Below are 20851 nucleotides of genomic sequence, written 5' to 3'. Positions count from 1 at the left end.
CGGATACAATTTTTTAGAGAAAGATGGGAGCTCGCCTAAGTCACTTTAGATGTGATATTATTTGAAAACTATCAACAGACACTTTAAGTTGATTTTTCTAAGAAAGAACACTTAAACTCCAGACTTGGAGCTCATACTACTTCTCCTCCTGTTTCTTCTCTGTAAATCTGTTGAAAACACCTGCAGCCTTAAAGGTGGGTGGTGTAGGTGGGGTTTTCAGATGATTTCTTTGTAAATTGCTGGAAGTGACAACTAGCTGCACTTAGGGGTGAGTGTTCTTGAGCTGTTGAGTCTTGTAACCTTGCCCATCACAGCACTAAAGCGAACAGATTAATTCTATTTTTTCTGAAAATTTAATAACCACTGCACATATCCCCAACTATAGATAGTCCAAACAGCCAGACAGTCTGTATTATGTAACATGTGATTTTTTTTCTCCTTGGAGTAAGCAAAAATAAGTGTTCCTGAGTTAATGGAATAAATGTAGAATGGGAGTGGTAAGTGATGGGCACCCCATGTTTCACCAGCCCTTTGTGTCAGTGTATTTATGTATTACCTTATGTACATTTGGTGGTTAAGTTTAGAAATCCTCCTTTTCCAGAAAGGGCTGGGAAACAGCTTTCCCTTTCTTGGGCAGAGGCAAGGGTGATGGTGTTGGCTGGTTCTTTTAGTGATGGTTTCTCATCTTAATGTGTTTATGGCACTGCTGCTTTATTTACTGAGCCTTGTGTGTGTTGCAGCGGTAATTAACCCATGTTATTAGCAAAGCCCTTGTGGATATCCATTAATTCTCTTGCATGGATGATCATTTTTCCAGTGTTTTCCCCCCAATAAGGTATCATTGTTCTTTTTTTTTTTTTTTAAATTCTGAATTGACGGCCTTTGATATATTTCTTTGATTTAATCTGACCTGTAATACATATTGACCATCTTATAAAAAAAAAAAAAAGGATATTGTAATTCAGCTTTTAAAAATGCTAATAGAAGCTGGAGAAAAGATTTTTCCCCCCTTTGGTTTTCTTTTCAAAGTGAAAAAGAAAAGAAATTAAGGTTTAAAAAGGAAATAATATAGGAAATCAGGTTTAACTCCAGGTTTTCCAGGTCATAGAATTTACGATAATTTGGGTCTTTGAGGTCTTTTAATCAGATTTTTACTTAGTTAATAACACTTTAGGCATTTTTATAAAATATTGAGCCAGCAGAAAAATACTTGTGCTTCCTGTGCTGAGAAAAGATAAGGACCATCTCATTAGCCGGGCCATACTTTTGCAATTAATTTTAGATACATGGTGCTATTCATCAAAGAGGGCAGGTAACTTCTCTATGAGTCTATTTAACAATACTTTCACAATACCTTACTCCTGCAAGAACTACAGACAAAGAAGAGACCTTTCTTTTTGGAAGGTAGGCATCATGCCCAGTCGCAAGTCCGTATCACTTGTGAAAAATTCCTCAACATTTGTTTTAGCCTAGTGACTCAAAGAAGATCTTTCTTTGTTTTACTTTTAAAGTGCTGCGCAGCACTGAAGGTTGTGCTTATATGATTTCATAAAACAAATTAAAATCTGTGCTTACGGTTGATACTTGGTCAGACAAGTGGCCATTAATAGCAATGATTTCTGTGCAACCAATTAATATGAAATAAACTTTTTAGAGCCACCTACTAAGCATTTAGAAAGAGGAGAAGAGCATCTGAGGTATTTCAGGGGAACTTTAAAATCATTGTAGTCGATAAACCTTGCTTGGAATCTTGCTTCATAGCGAATTCATGGAAGAGAGAAACAATACAACGTTGATCTGTTATAAGTGCATATGAGCTCCGGCCCCAGCCAGCTCTCTGGAGAAAATCTTTGATTACACTGGCCCAGTGTGTTCAGTTTTTTATCTCTTTTACATCCACTGGCCTTGTATTAAATTGTCATTGTCCTAAAGCACATGAGATAGAAATGAATTGCAGTTCTCTACATTCTCTGACAGTGAAATATTTAGGTTCTCTTTCTCCAATCATACTTATGTGTATATTTGATAGTGCAGGGATGACACCAGGCATCTCTGCCGCCTGCCATTCTTCTTCCTGCATTTCGGATGTTTTGCCATTGATTATTTTCACTGCCATGTGTATATGGATGTACGTGGTCTGTGCCATTATAAAAACACATATGGTACTTTAAAATCCAGAGCAGCCGAGAGAATATACACATTCGTGTGGGTTTGCGTGGATAGTGTGCATGTGAAATATGTACCTATATGGGAAGAGGTGTCTGTGTAGAATGTTATAGGTATGATGCTCAGAGTCTTCATTACATTTATATAACAAAGTGAATCTCAAGTATTTTTCTAATCCATCAGTTGCCAGTTAAATTTGCCAGGCATGATTTTAACCTGGAATTAGTGTTGCGGGTATTTGCCAGGTCTGATTTTAAACTAAATTGGTTTAACTATATAGAAAGACAGGTAACAGGTAACCTAATAAGTGAACTTGCTTCTGATTTTATGAATTTTTAACTGTTATCGTTCCTAAATTCAAAAGCTAGTAATCATAAATAATTTGTAAAATAGGAAATAAACTACTTATATTAAATGCATAATTTAATGGTTTGGGCCCATGTCCAAGAAATAGTTTTGAATCAGCTCTTGGCTACATTCTTTTTTTTTTTTTTTAATACGAGGGTCTGACAAATATATCTAAGTGTAAACATGATAGCTCTCAAATAAATGCAAAATAGGAATTTTATTTATCTGCGTTACATAAATACGTCATTTCCTCTTTTTTTTTTTGCTGAAAGCAAATGTAGAAAACTAATAAGTGTTCTGTTTCTCTAAAGTACATCACAGATTTCAGAATTTTTGAATTTTACTCTAAGAGGTAAGTTTAGAGATCTGTGATTTTGCTTAGTAAATCTGAATGAGAGTTGAGAGAGAACACTGATCTAATAACTGCTCTTCTGTTGTAAATCTTGCTCCTACTTATATTCTTGCTTGAAATCCTAGATTCATTTCTTATCTTTACTTGTATGAATAGCACTTTAACAAATTTAAGGTTTTTCTCTCTCTCTCTTTTTTTTAAATCCTGCTGTTTCTTTTTGCCAGTCCATCAGATCAAAGTTAGCTCCTTTATTATCTGAGGGTGATAAGTGACAGCCTTTGCCTTTTGAAGGATTTACCTGGCATCTTATTCTTGTTTCAAGTTCATTCTCGACTTCTACTTTCTAAGATCTAGGAAACCTCAGCTACTAAAAATAATTTCCATTCAGAGTTTTAGCAAACACAACTCTCCTCTCTACTTTTTCTTTAACAGAAATGCCAGGTGTTTCTTTTTCTCTGATTTGAACAGTATTTCCCAGTATTTTCCAAATGTATTTTCTAATCTATTATACAAAACCATCAAAATGAGAGAATTTAGATTTTGTAGTGTGTGTGTGTGTGTGTGTGTGCGCGCGCACATGTGTGCACCTGCAGGCATACAGTCCCCTTTTTAATTAAAAAAAATTAAAAAATGTTTGGAGGAAACTTGCTTTTTATGTTTTGTTTCTTCAGATGTCATGCCATCTTAATTTATGGCAATGAATGTATATTTGGAAGATAACTCACTAAGGCAAAGCATTAAAAGAAAAGGCACAGTTTTAAATAAATTGACTTCTCACTGGTCAATTAAAGTCCACTTCAATATACTGGCATAGATCTATCTGTGCATTTGAATATAGATATGCAACATTCAGCACTGGCCGTTAGAAATGCAATGTATGGCTGTGGTTTTGGCACTTAAAATCTCTTTAATACTTAAAGTGTTAAACTCATGGAGAGCCTACCTAGGATTAGATTATGTTGTAACAACAACAACAAAAAGAACTTAAATTTATATTTTAATTATAAAGGGCAGTCTTTGTCATACACATTCTTCTATGCATTCTTATACTGCTTTGAGTGACACAAAATTGCATATATACTTTTCATCATTTTGATTGGAAGTACACATTATGTGTAATATGCTTTGGCAGCACTTACCTAGCCAAAGAAAACAAATTAATACCAGGCATACTGAAGGCTGTCAGGCATATCACAGATGTGTCAATTTAACTTTGCTTCATCATACACCTTCTCCGCAAACAATTGGTTAAGATGGTACTAAATAAAAGGGAAGCTACCGATAAATTCTCATGTTATATCAGAGATTGATGGCTAGTGGAAGTGTAATGAAAACCAGCTTGCTTGCTTGCTTACTTCTCTTAAAACTCTGTGGGAATACAGACAGCAGAGATAATAATGAGTTTTGTTAAAAAAAAAAAAAAAGTGGAGTATAACTTCAACTTATTCAAATCTTTCTACTCTTTTGAAAATAACAGAGGGATTTATTGTTTTACAAGTCTCTAATGTGGTGAACCTCAGTTGCTCCTAAGTGTGAAGTAAATAGAGGCTTTAAGAAGTGGAGAAGCTGAAGGAGCATGGGCAATCCATCTTTAACAAGGGACATCTCTTTTTGTTGTACTTTGCATACATTTTCTGAGGAAAAAAAAAATCTCGTGCTTTCTTTTTGTATGGTTTATTCAAAATGCAAAAAAAAAGAAAAAGAAATTTGAAAGAGAACTTAATGCACAGAAAATAGGCAGAAGCATATTACTCGTTTTCTCCTCCATGATCAGAATGGTTCCCTTGTATATGAAAATTTCTTTTTCATCAATTCTAGGAAGATTTTACTTATTTATACTGGCTTTTGAGAAATTAAACAGAAGGGACATTAAATATATGTATTTGCTTTTTATACTCACAATGTGAATTAAAATGTTTTAAAAGGTCTTCTTTTCATGGCAGTTATGATACTTACATTTTGTATTTATAAGAATTTATTTTACTTTGAAAAGAGTGTCTAAAATTATGTCCAGATTTAGCAAAAATAGTGAGTAATATGAAAAATTATGGACACCAAGGAACTCATTTAGAGAAAAAAATTCTAATGTGAGGTTGCTTAATCAATTGCCCTTTGCCCTCCATAATTCCAAATTATCATAGAACTTTAACTTCTCCAGAAATGTAAGCTGACCATGTTAAATTACGTTCATTTTTCCATAAATGAAAGAATACCCTGACAATGCTTTCTTCATTGTCTCTATTAAAACAGATCAGATATTTTGAGGAGGAATATTATGTCTGTAATCAACTGTTCATGATCAAAGAAAGGGAAAGGTACATGTAGTTGAGAATCGTGTCTTTTTCCTATGAGAAAGTGACTGTATACAGTTGGTGCTGGGTCCAGGAAATGACAGAAGCATCCCTTTATCCATAGACTTAAATGAGACCTGCCTCATCAGTCATGGGATCATAGTGTCACAGATGGAAAAGCAACCATCAGCTGAATTGTACTGAACTACACACTTGGCTAATTCATCTTATTGCTCTACACATCTAAGGAAAGGCTCATTCTATTCTTGGAGTCTAGACAGAATCAGGAGTTGGGCTCAGGTGGGAGCATGTGGCCGCCTTTTTCTGTTCTCTCTTAGCCATTCAGCAAAGGGAGATGAGGAACAAATGGACAATTTATGCACAGAAGCCCAAGCAGAGATTCTTTCCCAGGGTCAGAAATTTATTATTCAGTTGTTCAAGTACATTTTTAGATTTCTCTTATGTTCTATAAATGTCATTGTTGTCTTTCATGCTCCAAAGACCTACCCATAAATGATTAGGTATGTCTCTCAATTTGTATGAACCATGAACCGGTATAAGCCTTTTTTAATAGATAGAAATGGAGAGCAGATCACCTACTTATGTGAGCCTGGATGAGGATTCTTTCCTCATACCTTTATATGGAACTGTTCAGTTGGTTAAGTCTGAAGAATGAGAAAAATACCAAGAGGTTAAACACTCAAATTGTATTTTTTTTTATTTTTTTTTATTTCCTTATAGTGAACAAAACTTTAATGTCTAGAGCATTTATGAGGGTTTTAATGATTGGAAAATCTGTCCTGAGAATGTGGTCACCATATGTGACAGCCTTGCTTTCTATCTTGTCTTCAGTTTATGGGGTAAGTTCGGTGATATTGTCTATTGTCTTACTTTGCATACGTTATAGCACCTCTCTGCCTCCACTTTGAGATAATCTGAAATGTGGGGGAAATGCCTGCTTAGCTCTAAAACACTTCCCTCAACCCTCCCCAAGTGCAGCAATATTTTCTTTTAAAATTTCCGTTTCTATTCATTTGTTTTGCTAAAGGATCCTTTACTTTGATAAAAGGTAAGTACATGATATTCATCCGTATTTGCATACACAGTGTATTTTAACCCCCCCTCTCGAATTCCAAAGACATTGCCTTCAACTTTTCATAAGTTGTTTTCCTTTTGTTTCTGTTTGTTGTACATTCTAGTTGAGTGCTTTTATGGTGTTTTCTTGATTGTTGTCAGTTTGGGGTACCCACTGCTGACATTTTTGTCAAGTTAATGTCCCAGCACAAAAATCCATGGCAAACTGGAATCTGGCTACAGGGGCGTGGAAGATACAACTTGTGTGTGATTGTGTGTAAATACAGTTAGTTAGTTGGGGGTTTATCAGATAGCTTGGCAGAAAGAGAGAGGAGCAGTACAAACTGTTTTCAGTAACTGTGCTGTTCATACACCTGATAAGATTGAGAGAGCTTTTCGAAATGCTGATAGGCTTTGAATAAGAAAAGAATAATCACTCTGCTACTGGCACCAGCTTATCGGGACCAAGTAAAATGCCAACACTTTTACATTAGCAAAAGTAAATGTTTTAGACACTCTGTGCCTTTTTTTTTCATTCAAGTTAAATAGTAGGGGTGCTCTTGAGTGCGCTATAATGAATAGAAGGATTTATTACCTTGACTAAATTACAGGTGAATATGTTGATAAAGGAACCTTCAGCATCAGCAGCAGCTTCTTTGATAAGCAGGTGCATCTATGCTGTACATTCTCTGGAGAAATTAAGTATGCCTTTTTCCACTCCAATTCTATTAAACATCATTTCTGATGTTAGAAGATGCAGTTATGTCCTGTGTCAATCGAGTCCCCTTGTTTTCCAGCAGATGGGTGACAGGCATTTGAAACTTAGCTTATCAGACTTGTAAAATGCTGGTGTGCTGCTGTTAAATAAGTTAGGGCATGCGTATGTTTGTGTCACTCGTGCTGAACCACCAAAGTCCTATATAAGAAAGAGATCTGGTTTTTTCTCAGGAGTGGAATGACATTAATTATAAATTTCGAATACTTTAATGAGAAGATAAACGTATTTTGCCCAAGCCACCGCCCATTGTAAAGCACCTCCCCTTAAAAAGAGAGAGGGAGATTGGTTTTGCTCTTAATCTAAACCATTAACTTTCCCAGCTCAACCATCCTCTCTTCTTTGTAATTTGACGCCTACAAATAATTTGGTGTATTCAGATTTGATAAATGATCGTGCAAGAGCAGATTGATTGATTTTGGATTACTATTGATTACTCTCAATGAGATCACTGTGACACACTCGAATCAATAGTATTCGATTAAGCAAGGCACCACCGTTCTATACATTCAGCAGCAGTGGGGAATCCAGGAACAGAAGGTTCACAAGCTGATAAATTGACAAAGCGTTCAGCTTTAAATAGCCCTTTGTTCAGCACTAGTTCCTTAAAATATATTTCATTGGAAAGTTCGTTTTTGCAACTCTGGGCCTTTCCGTGGAAGAAAGGTCATCAGTTTAAGGTTTATTAAATTTTAACTAAAAACAACTGGGCTCCATGTAGGTGTAAAATAATTTAAGTACTTACTGCAGGCAACCTTCATGCTTTTGAGCTGTTGCTCAAAGGTTTCATTCTTTTATGAAGATGTCAATTGTAAACATAAAAATGCATCACTGGAAATGTAATGGCTTAAGATTCAAACCGAAATAAAAATTCCTGCCTGAGGAAAGCACTATAATCAAAATAAGGTGGCCTTAACTTTCCTCAGAAGTGGGCATGCTTAGGAGCAGCGCTGCGAGGCAGCGGCAGGTAGAGGCCCTTGATCAAGCACACAGCTGCTGCTGCTTGTCCTTAGCTCAGTTATTCATCACGTCGCCAATACGACATGCAAAACACCGAATATCATTTGATCTGAAAGCTGCTACCACTGCTGAGGCACTGCAATCTTTCTGTCCCGAGCAAACTTACAAAGTGGCCGGGGGATAAAGGACTCCTCCGTGGTTCAGGGCCTTTGGTGAAGGACCAAGGATGAGATTTTCCATCACGTTCCATCGTGGTGCCGTCTTGGCACTCGGAATGAGGCATTTGCTCTTAGGTTATATGGGATTGCCTCTCAAAAAGTGAGCCTTCCAGGGAACATTCTGCTGGAAATGTCAACCGTCTCATGTGCAAAACTTGATTTCCAGTGAAATTTTGGCTACGAAGGCCTGAGGACCCCAAATCAGCAGCAGGTTCAAGTTTGAAATAGATTTTGATAAATTGTCCCATTTTGATAGTAATGAAACAAGACGAAACAAAACTAGAGGTGGCAATCTGAGGGCAAATCAAGAGGAAAGCCAAGTTTGAAATCATGAAATTCCCTGACAACACGTCAGCCTTTCTTGTGTGTGAAAGTGAGGTAATAGGGTTCTAATGATATTTTCAGGAAACCCCATGCAATTGCCATTTCTGTAGGTCAAGAAATGGTCATATATCAGCATTTTCATGTGCTCCAACATAATAATTGAGTTTATTCCTGTACTGTTCATATCATGTAAGCAGATCGAGAGCGACAACTGTTGTTTATTAATTTTTTAAAAATTTTGTTTTATGGTGGGCGGGGCCAGGTTATGGGAGACACATGAATTTTGTCTACAGTCATGGCACGTATATCATAGTATTGTTTTTAACAATGACTTTTTTTTTTTCTTTAACACTTGGTAGAGTTCCCAAGTATCTAGTATTATACATGCTGCAGAAGTACGTATGCATTTATCTGGCTTGTCACCTGTTGTGGCTAAGCTGCTTCTGAGAATCCAGGTGAATGTTCCCTCTGCTGGGGAAGCGTGTGGCACAAACCAGGTAGTGGACTCAAGCGCTGACCCTCCAAAAAAGGAGCACACCGCTAAGGGTAGAGAGGAAACAAATTGGGAAATTGGGGAATAGGTGCCGACACCTCAAACACTGCATCCTTGCTTTCGTTCATTAGCAGAACCTTAATATGCTAGTTAGCACTTTGTGTGCTTCCCCCCGGAGAAGTATTAAAACTGTGCCCCATTAAATCTGTGCACTGGGGTGGGTTAGGCAGACGCAGGACACCTTGACTTGGCCCCTGAGCCCATGATGCTTTATTGGCTGTTGCAGGTAGAAAAGGTGCTTCGGGAGATGTAATAAAGTGATGCCAGAGTTCCCATTCGCATCTCCCCCCCCCCCCCCCCCAGAGTTCCCATTCGCATCCCCCCCACCCCCCAGAGTTGCCAGAGTTCTCCCCCCCCCCCCCCCCCCCCCCCCCCCGGTTGTGCAGCTCCTACTGGGGCTGGGCTGTACTTGCCACCTGGCTCCCAGGGAGAAAGGAAGTGGGCCCGGTCTCCAGGTACAAGGAGGGGGCCTCCAGTGCCTCGGCTGGAAATGTCAGGACAAAGTGTATCCTAACTTGAGGTCCTGTAGGGACGGGGTAAGGTTTTCCTCACTCTGGGTAAGCGTCCAGCTTGTCTCAGAGCGAAGGAGGGTGGGCATCGTTTACTGGAACTTGATTGAGCCAATGCCTCCAACTGGTCCCACCGTCAGTCTCAGAGTTTTTCCTCAGTAGTGCGTTTTCCCCCCTGTCTGTGGCACGGAATTTGATTTATCGCTGGTACTAAGATCAAAAAAAGAAGTCATTCCTTTTGATGTTTGCTATTAGGCACACGCAGTGCAGGGCGGGGGGCTGGGGGGGAGCCATCTGAGCAGCCAAGTCACTGTCCTGGTCACACGGTGGGCACCGATAGCAGAACATATTATTTTGTATCTGTTCATTTTGGATGTAGAATTCTGTGTATAGGGAGGTCATCCATAGGGTATTTTGAATTAATATTTAGGTTTGTTTCAGGTACAGATTCTTTTGGTAAGGACACAAAGAGTGGCTGGCACATGCACCTGATTACCTGATTAGGACACTTTTTTTTTTTTTTAACTGTCTGTGCATTAATTTTACCAAAAGACCTACAAAGCTGAGCAATATAAACAAGCCAATGGGGTTCAGTCCTTTCTTTCAAAAAAGAGCCATTGGTTGCATGCATTGTTGGCTGGTGGACTTGGGACACCAGAGCCGTATTTGCAAACGAGGGGAAAGGTTTGCTGGGGTCTGCTGGTCCTGTATCCCGGGCCCTGGTCAGGCTTTGTTCGCAGCTCTGTACAGTAGCTTTTGTGCAGCTTCTCTGTGAGTGGGATTTCTCTGAGCAGCGTGAGCCCCAGCCCATCAGCAGGCTGCTAGTCAGCAGCAGGTGTGAACAACATAAAACAGGATTAACACTGAACCAAAGTGTGTACTAAAAACAGAACCCCTGCCTTGCTTTTAAAAGGACGGGCAGGACTGGAAGATAGAAGCCACTGTGGTCCCTGCACCCCGTGTTTACTAAACAGTGTTCAATGAACTATGCAAATGGCTCTGTTTAGGTGCCGAGAAGGCCTGCAAGGGATCATGTACTCCTTCTCTCGCTCGCTCTTTTAAACTGTAAACTCAAAACTTAGGCAGAAAATTCTTCTCAGACTTTCAGAGGGGAACACAAAACAGAACAAATGTGATCTGGATAAATCTTGAACTAGGATTACAGTGAATGTCGCAAAGGTACTGTCCTTCCTTACCAATTCAAGTCGATGGTCATTCAGTGTCTGTATTTCCGACCTCTAAAGGATATTTATTAGCAGTTGGTTGATTTTTGTGTGTGTTTAATTACGTGACTTCATTTATATTTTTCACCTAGGTAGGCAAATCCACAAAGAGGCAAAATAGGTAATTTCATTAAAGATTGTACCCCTCTCCCCAAATTCTTTTTTTTTTTTTCAATCAGTGATACCTACATATGAAGAAGAAAGCCAGCCGGCACACGCACAAAGATCATAGTTAATTTAAGAAGACTGCATGTGCTTAACAGATTGGGCATTGCCTCAAATTTATGGCCTTTGAGTCACTTTATCAATATTTCATTTAGGAAAGAGAAAAAATGGCACTTAAATATATAGTTCTCTTTTTAAGTTATGCTAATTATAGCATATAGTACAGATTTGGATAAATTAAAAAATTTTTAAATTTGGATATCTGTGTTTTATTAGGTTTAGACTAACTTGTGGAGTTTTAGGAGTTGGTCATTTCCAGGAGGGGGTCTGAAATAGGGAAATAGTTCAACCAATTAGAGAACTTGTGTTTTTATATGTATATATATATATATATATACATATAAAAAACACACAAACACAAACACACATACAGACACATGCCTTAACTATTTCAGCACATGTAAAACAAATGTAGGGATTATTTGTGGGTATATGAAATGTCATTACTCTGATTTCTGTCTGACACTGCAAAAATATGTGCAGCTCTAGATATTTATATAAGATGGATCTGTTTGAGAATATTATCTATACTAAAGAATAATTTTAAATCTTAAAAATCACAATACCAATTATCATTCCCTTCTAGTAAGACCTGGTAACATATATTACCTTTATTATCTTTTATATCCAGGCCTTAAGTTGAAATTACCTATTCGTTCCTTCACTCTTTGCTTATGCTTACTATTTTTTTTAATTTTTAAAATAACAGGCTTTTTAAGCTGAGACTTTGCTACTTTTTATTTTAGAAGGGGTATTGTCTGCCAGTTTAATTGTGGCAGTCTTAAAAACACATTGAATACACTGAGAACATCCAAGTCATTGTGAAATATATAAATTCTAAAATTACATTTTAATTCCACAGTTACTATCTTTAAATGTTAATTTATAAGCATTTGCCTTATGATGTGTTTCTTTCTAAGAAATGTCCATCCCCTTCTGTTTAGTATTATTAAATACCCTCTGTGGTGTACCTTAATTAGGTTGTGGGCAAATAGTTTAATGATAGTTAATGAAATCAAGTTTAAAAGATATTAGTTTAGCATTGATTTTAGAGGTGTATTTTTTTTTTTTATAACCAACTCTCTGGTGTCAAATTGATTGCTTATAGTAACTTTTCATGTTGCATTGAAAAAATTACATGCATTGTTTTGCAATTTTTTAAATCATTAGAGTAATCAAGTTAGTGCATTAAACTACATTTTCTTGATTATTCTTTCAAAAATATTTGTGTACATGCACTGTCCTAGACACTAATATCCTGAAATAAATGATAAAAATTATAAAATGATCTTGGGTACATAAAACCACTTAAAAATGTGGCTTTTTATATCTATGGCTCCAGTTTGAACTTGGTTGGGTCAGTCTTCAGAAAATGATTTCAGGAATTTAGGTAGCAGGAGTTTTAAAACTCAGGCACACTGAGGCTTCCATCCTGATTTTCTGGTTTTGGCTTTTTAGGGCTGAGAGAAAGTTAGCACCATGAACACGATTAGGGATTGTACATTCAGATCCTGAATATTTCAAGAGTGTGTGATCACAGGTCCTAGAGCTCCGATCTGGTCTGGCCTGTGTTCCCTCAGCTCAAAAAGCCATTTTGACACTGCTTCCTTGTGAAGCCTTTGATGATTTGATCACCACGGTTGCCTTTACATCTTAAAATGCTCTAAATTACTTGTTTATGGTTTGTTTTTCAGACTGGAAATGAAAGGGGAATAAATGCTTTAAAAGATCACGTTAAAAAACATTCAATAGATGGTAGGGAAAGCAAGGGCGATTCCTTTGAACTCTGGATGGTTTGTGTGGTTTGACTTTGAGGGAAAGGTTCGACTTGGTAAACTCATCCTAATCAAAGTAAATGACAACTGAAAGGTGGTTTTTCTAAGAAAACCTTACCCTTAATCTTGAAATAATTTCACAGCTACTGTCTCCAGAATTCCTGCAAAATTGCCCCCATAGAGTTCCCAGGAGCCTGGGATTTTAGTTTGCCTGTCTCTTTGCAGCATCTTTTCAGTGGATGCATTTTTATTAAAGTGTTCTACTTATTTATTTTTTTGAAGATGCAGACTGGTTTGCTTCAGATCATTAAAATTATTGTCTTTCACGTTTTCAGGTGTTTATAATTAGATGATTAGTCAAGTTAGGTAATAAGATTTATATTGGCATCAGTTAAGTTTATAGAAGGATTAAAATCATGGTATCATGGTACCATTGCCAATCAGAATATGCCAGAAATATCTCCGGAGAATTTTTGTCAAGTGTTTATGCTCAATTAAAATTTATACTACATGTTACCGAGTGACTGTCTCATGATAGCTTGGCATCATGATGCTGCAAGCTTCCAATTGCAAGTGATAGGCAATGCAATTTGTGTGTGTGTGTGTGTGTGTGTGTGTGTGTGTGTGTGTTCCAGTGCTATAGAATTGCAAACTTTGGAGGGAAAATGCCACACTTTGGGAAATGACAGCAGAAATATAAGACAAAGAGTTGTCCCAGTTTGGGTATAGCTAATATTTTCTATAATGCCAAAAAGCTATAAAAATGTAGTTTTTATCTCCTACACTCGATATATGCAAAGGGCAGCTTACCTTTATGTAAGACACTGCAGACGCGAGCTGAGTCATCAACTCACCTATGTTTTCGCTTCATTTGTGGTTTTTGCAAAATATTTGTGAAAATATTATCCCCCCGCCCCCCCCAGTCTTCTTGACTTTTCCAGTGTTGCTCCCTCTAGTCCTCCTTTCTTCATTTTTTTATTAAGCTGAGACGTAAATTTTTGCAATGGATGTATCCTCCTTCATGCATGGTGCCAAAAAAGCATTGCGGAACCTTCACCAAAGTCTTAAAAAAACAAACAAACAAACAACCCACTAACAAAGCAACAGCATAAAACATCGGGGGTTGCCGAGGGGTGGGGGGTGGGGAGGAAGAGGGCAGCTGGTAATTTATGATTCCTCTAGTATCGCATGTAAAGGATTTGCCAGCGCCCCACTTCCACCCCACCCCCAAACTACACACCGCTCAGTGTTAGGATGATGATAATGTACCTGGAAGGAAAACGCAGTCCATGCCGAAGCAAGCAGCATCAGACAGGGCGCCTTGCCATCTGCCCCACCTGCTGCTTTTCTGAGTCCATCTGGTGACTGCAATAGCTCATTGTAGGCCTCTTCTGAGAAACATTCGGGCTGAAAAGCAGGCAGTGTGAATTATTTAGGTAGCTAGTATAAATAAATAGAGGGAAAGGCGAAGGGTAACAGGGGAAGGGTCTGAAAGCACCTCGTGCTCCCTTAGCCCTGGGTGCTTTGGAATGCTCGAATGCACGAAAGCATTTGATTTGCATATAGATTTAGATGTATAGATCATTGTGCAGATTACAAACCAATGAGTTTTATCTAGATTTAGATAGCGCTCAGCCTGCTTTGCACTTAAAATATGGCCAGCTTCAGGTAGGGAACCTTTGGGGACGTTCAGCATAAGTGAAACGGATGATATGTAATATTTTTAGGCTTTGATTTAGTAGAAATAAAACAACTGTGTGCCCTTTCTGAAGCAGATGATTTTGTGTGTGTTGTGGGGGCGGGGGGTGGGGGGCAACACATTGGACTTTTTAGTGAATTCTGATTTGTATATATTGTGTCCTCTTTCTTTTTTTCTATTAGAAAGAAAAAATGAGAATAAATTTCTGTGTCAATTTTTACTTTTATCTGTGGCCACCAGTCAAAAATATTTTAGCTATTAAGTGCAAAACACTCTTACCGAATTCAGCATGCAGGTGAATATATACTCAATCTAAAATGAAAGACTTCAGTCTTAGAAATCTGTGTGTGACTTTGTGTTTTGGTGTCTGCATAAACCGCATGGATAGGAATTGCCTGCTTAATGCAAAATGAACTATCCTTAAATTGTAAACTGGAGTCGGATAAGTCATTTACATGGACATTATTGAAATAAGGAAAGTTTATCATACATATGTAACAAGATGGGTTTCTAAGGCTATACTTGTCACTGAAGTTGAGGAAGAGCTAGTTTATATAAAAATATCCTAAAAAAAATTCTGAATTGTAGGGCTGCCTGGTTGGCTCAGTCGGTAGAGCATGCTACTCTTGGTCTCAGGGTGGTGAGTTCGAGTCCCAAATTGGGCATAGACATTACTTAAAAAAAAAAGAGTACACTTATTGTCATGAGCACTGAACAATGTATGGAATTGTTGAATCACTGTATTGTACACCTGAAAGTAATATAACACTGTATGTTAATTATACTGGAATTAAAAATTTAAAAATATATCCTATATTGTAAATGAAGGTTTAGAACTATGAATGAAACTGGTAGTCTCCAGACTTGAAACAAGACTGTTCCTGTTTTCTTTCCTGAGACTCATTGAGAGGATAATATAAATTTAGAGTGGGAATGGAGGCTTCATTTAAATTAATTTATGATGCTTTATCCACTTTCCTCATTTTTTATTTTATAGATTAATACAGATGTATGGATAAGGTTACGTGGTATATATAGCCTGTTAAATTTTTAACTGCAAGCCTAAAAGGAGGCTTGATAGAGCACGAAAAAGAGAACGCTGTTGTGAATATTTCCACTGGTTCTATATGTACAGAAAGCAGTGTGACGTCTTGTGCTCTAGAATAGACTGGAGTCTGGAGGGTTGGTTCACTCGATCCCACTTGACTCAATTCAGTTGCAAAGTAAAGTTAATGGATATGCTTTTTTGAGCAAGTAAAGCTCTAGCCGTCACTTAAATAAGCAACATCTATCTGGAGCAAAATATGCATGAAAATGAATCATACTGCTAATTCAAAATAGAACCAGTAACCCATTTCATATTTGTTCAAATAAAGTACTTTTTATTCAAGGAAATTTATTTATAACCAATCTCTTTCCAAAAAGTATTTGAGATGACTCCTTTTTATCTGCATTTGAAACCATTTTCTGGTGCCAAATAAAATGAGGCGTTTGTCTTAAGCCAAATAGCTGTGTAAAATTTAAGGGCATTAAATAAAATTCGGGACCTGTAGACAACAGCTAGTTCATCTCCTCACAGGCTCTTTCCACCTTTGGCCTGATGTTTCTTCCTTTGATCCCCTAGCTCTCTCCCTCCTCCCCTGAATCACATGACCTCCCATCTCTGGCTTTGGAAACATGCCATGATAAAAATATTCCCCCCCAAAGCATCTATTTTTCCACCATTAGTAATAAGGACCTTTACTTATTCTTCTTAAATTACCTTTTCCTGAAAAACAATCTATTCCTCCTAGAGTCACTTAGATACTGTTTGCTGCTCATCGAATGCTTGCTCTTGCCAGGCAGAGGACAAAGTTGGCAGAGACATGAATTAATTAGAAGTAACATGTATGTATTAGTGGTAGCGGTTAACTACAAGAATGGGAATTGACTCAGGGTTTAATTGATAACTTCAGGGAACACTTAACAGATATTTTGAGTTTCCATAAATGTATGAAGTAATGAAATATTTTAGAAAAAAATTAAATATATCTGTATAAGAACACAAACTTTTGGGGTATCTGTGTGGCTCAGTTGGTTAAGTGTCTGACCCTTGATTTCAGCTCAGGTTATGATCTCACGGTCCAGAGATCAAGCCCTGCATCAGGCTCCGCACTCAATGCAGAATCGTGTTTGTCCCTCTCCATCCCCTGACTTGCACTCTCTCTCTCTCAAATAAATAAATGAAATCTTAAATGAAACCCACAAACTTTTTACATATTGACCTTCATTGCTTAGTCACTATGACTTGTAGTGCTCGTTTTTAAAATTTTGTTTTCATTTAACACTTGCAGTCAAGAGTCCTCCTGAGCATTGTTTTATTTATTTATTTATTTATTTATTTATTTATTTATTTATTTATTTATTTATTGTATTCTGACATTAGGGTGCTAGAAAGTCTTTCTGGTCTAATCTGGACAGGGCTAGCTTTAGATTATCTTTGAATAATTCACCGGCATATAACTTTGTCAGATCTGATCTTGTGTTAGCTCTGCTGGAATATGTAAAAACTGACTTTACCCTATGATTATGATAAAAAGTATATTCCTCACAAAAAGAGGAGTTTAGACTATGCTTATTTGCATAAATTGCAGCAGAAACTTAGTACACGAAAATGTATTGACACATTGTACTTGCTGTAAACATCCCTTTTTAGCATTTTACAGATTTCTTCTTTCATCCTCTCTCATAAGACCAGAAGATCCATAATATGGATGTTAATTTTAGTTTTATTCGATTGGTAGTTTCATTGAAGACGTTACTTAAAGATCTGAATATCAACTTTTAGAGAAAGCTTTGTGCCCAAATATTTGCAAGGCATTTTAAGAGAGAAATTTCATAAGCTGTCAAGGAAATACCCGGAAGGAAATTAATTAGTGTAACTACTTGCATTTTAAGAGTGTTGACTTTATAATTATGTAGTCAGTTGGTAAGCCTAATGATTTCATTAGAACCAAAAAATAAATAAAATAAATGTTAATAGAAGCCTTTATGTAACATATTATATATTTCAAAAGTAAATCTTTTCGTGGTTCTTCTTGAAATTTGCCATTGACAGTTTAGTCAAATCGGCTGTATTGATGGAAGGCTAGCTGCTTTAAATACTGCACTCTAATAACAGTTATGGTGTTATTAATTATAGGAGATAAGTAGCAAATAGTAGCATCCATGTTGCTCCATAATAGCCTCCCATAAAGAACTTCATTACCCCATTCATGGGGAAGAAGAGGGATAGTAATAATAAATCATGGGTATTTTTATGAACTTATAAGTGGGGAGGTAAGGAGACTATTTGGGGTTCCCCCAGCAAGGCTAGTAAGAGAACGGTGTTTACTTAAGCACTGAAGACGGGCAGCATGGCCTGGTCATCTTTTGTTTTGGGGGGCCACAACTGGCCCAGGCGTGATGCCAGATTTCTTTATTTTCTTAAAATATGTAGATTAGAACTAGATTGTATTTGATGGGACAGAACTCATGGGAAGAGAGGAGACAAATCTGCTGGTGAGTGCAAACAGAAGGAGCAGCATCTGTGCACACATAGGGTGAAGCAGGCAGGAGAAATCTGGGGGCCTTTCTGCTCCTATTTCCTGTCAAAATCTGGCAGACGGTCCTACTGTTAATCTCAGGGTCATAGTTTGAGGGTCATACTGGGTACAAGTGTTAAAAATAATGCACTTTATTTTGAGATGGAAGATGCCATGATACAAACTATGGGTTTGAAAGCTGGAGAAATTTATGCTGTTACTTAAAATACGTTAAGTTTAACGACCTAATAAAATAGCATGCGGAAAAATGCTTGGTGAGAGTGGGCACTCAATAAATATTTCATGCCCCTCCTACTTTGCTCTTAATAATGGGGTTGTTAGTAGCACTAGAAGGAAAGTACAAAACTGAGATTTCACTTCTCAAAGCCAAATTAGCTTCTTACCTCAACCGACAAATTCTGAAGTTGAAATGAGTCATAATAAGGATTAGTCAGGGAAGCTTGAATTGAACCTATTTCTCGTGCATGTGTGACTCCTTATCAGTCTCCTACTACTTATAATTGCTGGATTCACTTTCTGAAATTAGCAAAGGGGAAAGCAAAGCAAAGACAGAAACCTAGCCACTTGCAATTTTCTTCCCTGCCTAGAATGTTAGGGTAAGAATAGGACTATAAAAATATAAATACTTAATTATTATTATTAGGGGAATGTAGAAATAAAACTATGAAGGGGAGAGCGTAGATTCTAGCAGACTAGAAAAGGTTCTCTTGTTTTTAGTTTCACCCTCCCTTTTTTTTTCTTTTCAGCCTCTCCTATCCTTAAAAAGCATAAGCATACTTCTCTTTTATACTAATCCAGTAAACACTGCAATCTGGCTTCTGAAGCTAGAAGTCCCTAGAAGTCTTGTTACCAGTAGTATGAGTGCCCAGCTCATATTTTTAAGACTGTGAGTGAATGAATGTGTGTGTGTGTGTATGTGTGTGTGAGAGAGAGAGAGAGAGAGAGAGAGAGAGAGAGAGATAGAAAGGGAGAGAGAGAGAGAGACCTCAATCTATTTCAGGTGAATTTCCTGAAGGAAGGGTTAAATCAACTGGTTGAGCTGATTTTACTCTCTAGTGGTGATATTTTATTTATATGATAAAATGCTTGGAAAGTGATTAATTTGTCAGGGGAACATCTTGTTACTGTAAATTTGCTGAATATGTAATAAAATTGCCATAACATAGATAGGAAAATGAAGATTTAAAAAAAACTGAAATAGCCAAAGGGTCTTCTGTATTTCCCTCAGTTTATTTTTACTCAGATTTCTCTCTTTAAAAACAACAGCCTCGAAAGAGCCCCGGCTTGCAGTTGAGGGAGGCGTTGGAGCTGGTGAGGCAGGAAAGAGGGGGAATATAATGGAAGAAGCGGAGATGGGTGGTGGATGTTGGTGCCTCGTTCTCTCTCCCCGGACCAAAGATGACTGATACATCCATTAAATTTCAGCCCAGGCTGATTGACTGAGTGGATTTATATAAATTAAAAAATACAGGTCATATACCTTTTCTGATAGACTGTAAATGAGAAATAGGAATTCCTTTAAACCTCAAAGGAGGAAATCCATAGGCAAGGCTTTCTAGTCAATAAAGCACTACAGCATCAACTCTTCTTGCTGTGTTTGTACAATAAGTTTTAGTTAATAGACAAATATTATACCAGCCTTTGCCCGACTCTTTCTAGCAAGAGGTAATTTGTAAATGAACTCACCCAGTGTTGAAGATTTTCCAGCTTTTGTTGCAATTTGAACTTGTGCTTTCCAGACATGAAGGAGGCAGAAATCATCCCTTGCTCCATTTTTTTTTTTTTTTTAGTGTAACAAGTGAAAATGGTATTAGTTAGGGAACAATGACTTTTATTCACACTCATTCTCTCAGCTCCATGTCCATTTGTCCATTGGAATGAGCCACTTATCATGCTTCCAGGTTTTTCCTCTTTCAACATCAAGAGTTATGAAAGTAAAATTCCATTTTTTCCTGGCCCTCCATGACAGGCAGACTGAAGATTGTGGTCATTTGGATTAAAAACATATCCATCACCACCAGCCGGCAGGTTATTATGATGTCTCCTTTGAATATATGAATTTCATACACTGCATGTTAGAAGTCTAAGAATGCCAACTTTTTAGATAAATAATTATCCCATTGGTGATGTACAGCATACTGTTGCCATATTTTCTCACTTTTACAGCATTCTTGCCCTTATCACCCATAACATAAATCTTTTGCTTTCATATTTAATAAAACTACGAGGGTAACAACCCCTTGTACTCTGTATAGTCAACCAATCACACACCATCATTTGACTATCATTATTTGTTTTCTCGCGACAGATATTTTAGTAGATGGTCTAGTTTAGGCTTGACAGCATATTTGATACAGCAATGCAGGTAAATAAGCGGATGACCTTATTTATGTGCCGGCTATGACCTCAGCATGCAGCCCTCAGCTTCGGGAGGTTCCGTGGATAGAAAGATGGATGAATGAATAAAGTTCCCAGCATCGGTCAGCATTATTATCTGAGTCTGCTCATCTGTCAGCTGAGTTTTGGAGAGTGGGAAGAAATATGTCCATGTGGGGGAAGGCCAGGACAGGAGTGACCATTTCTCAAGAGATTCTCATATTGTCGAAGCCTCTGGTTCCTGACTCCCAGCATCTTTGGCTCCTGGGGCATGAGAGGGGGGGCATCCCTCCATCTCTCACCTGCAGTTTCTCAAGTGCCCAAAGCAGACTCCTTACTCCGCCTCCCAGTCCTTTCTCTGATCTGTCCCCTGCTCAGGTTTATTTCTCACTGTGGACC

General features: G+C 37.6%; 1 protein-coding gene across 31 annotated transcripts in view; it reads left to right on the top strand.

The window, feature by feature from the left end:
• ESRRG (estrogen related receptor gamma) overlaps positions 1-20851 on the top strand; it is a 618648-nt gene that overhangs the window by 397641 nt on the left and 200156 nt on the right. For 14 of the 31 annotated variants that reach the window (XM_035711222.2, XM_035711219.2, XM_035711218.2 and 11 more), the window contains one exon: positions 5899-6017. The exons of the other annotated variants lie outside the window; for them this stretch is intronic. In XM_035711222.2, the coding sequence (XP_035567115.1) occupies positions 6013-6017 (5 nt within the window). In that variant the 5' untranslated portion in view covers positions 5899-6012. The remainder of the gene's footprint in view (positions 1-5898; positions 6018-20851) is intronic. 31 annotated transcript variants of the gene reach the window in all.

Source organism: Canis lupus, chromosome 38, assembly GCF_003254725.2.
Source record: "Canis lupus dingo isolate Sandy chromosome 38, ASM325472v2, whole genome shotgun sequence".
NCBI classification, from domain to species: Eukaryota; Metazoa; Chordata; class Mammalia; order Carnivora; family Canidae; genus Canis; species Canis lupus.
The sequence above is the reverse complement of the archived record's forward strand: the minus strand, read 5'-3'. Positions and strand labels throughout refer to the sequence as shown.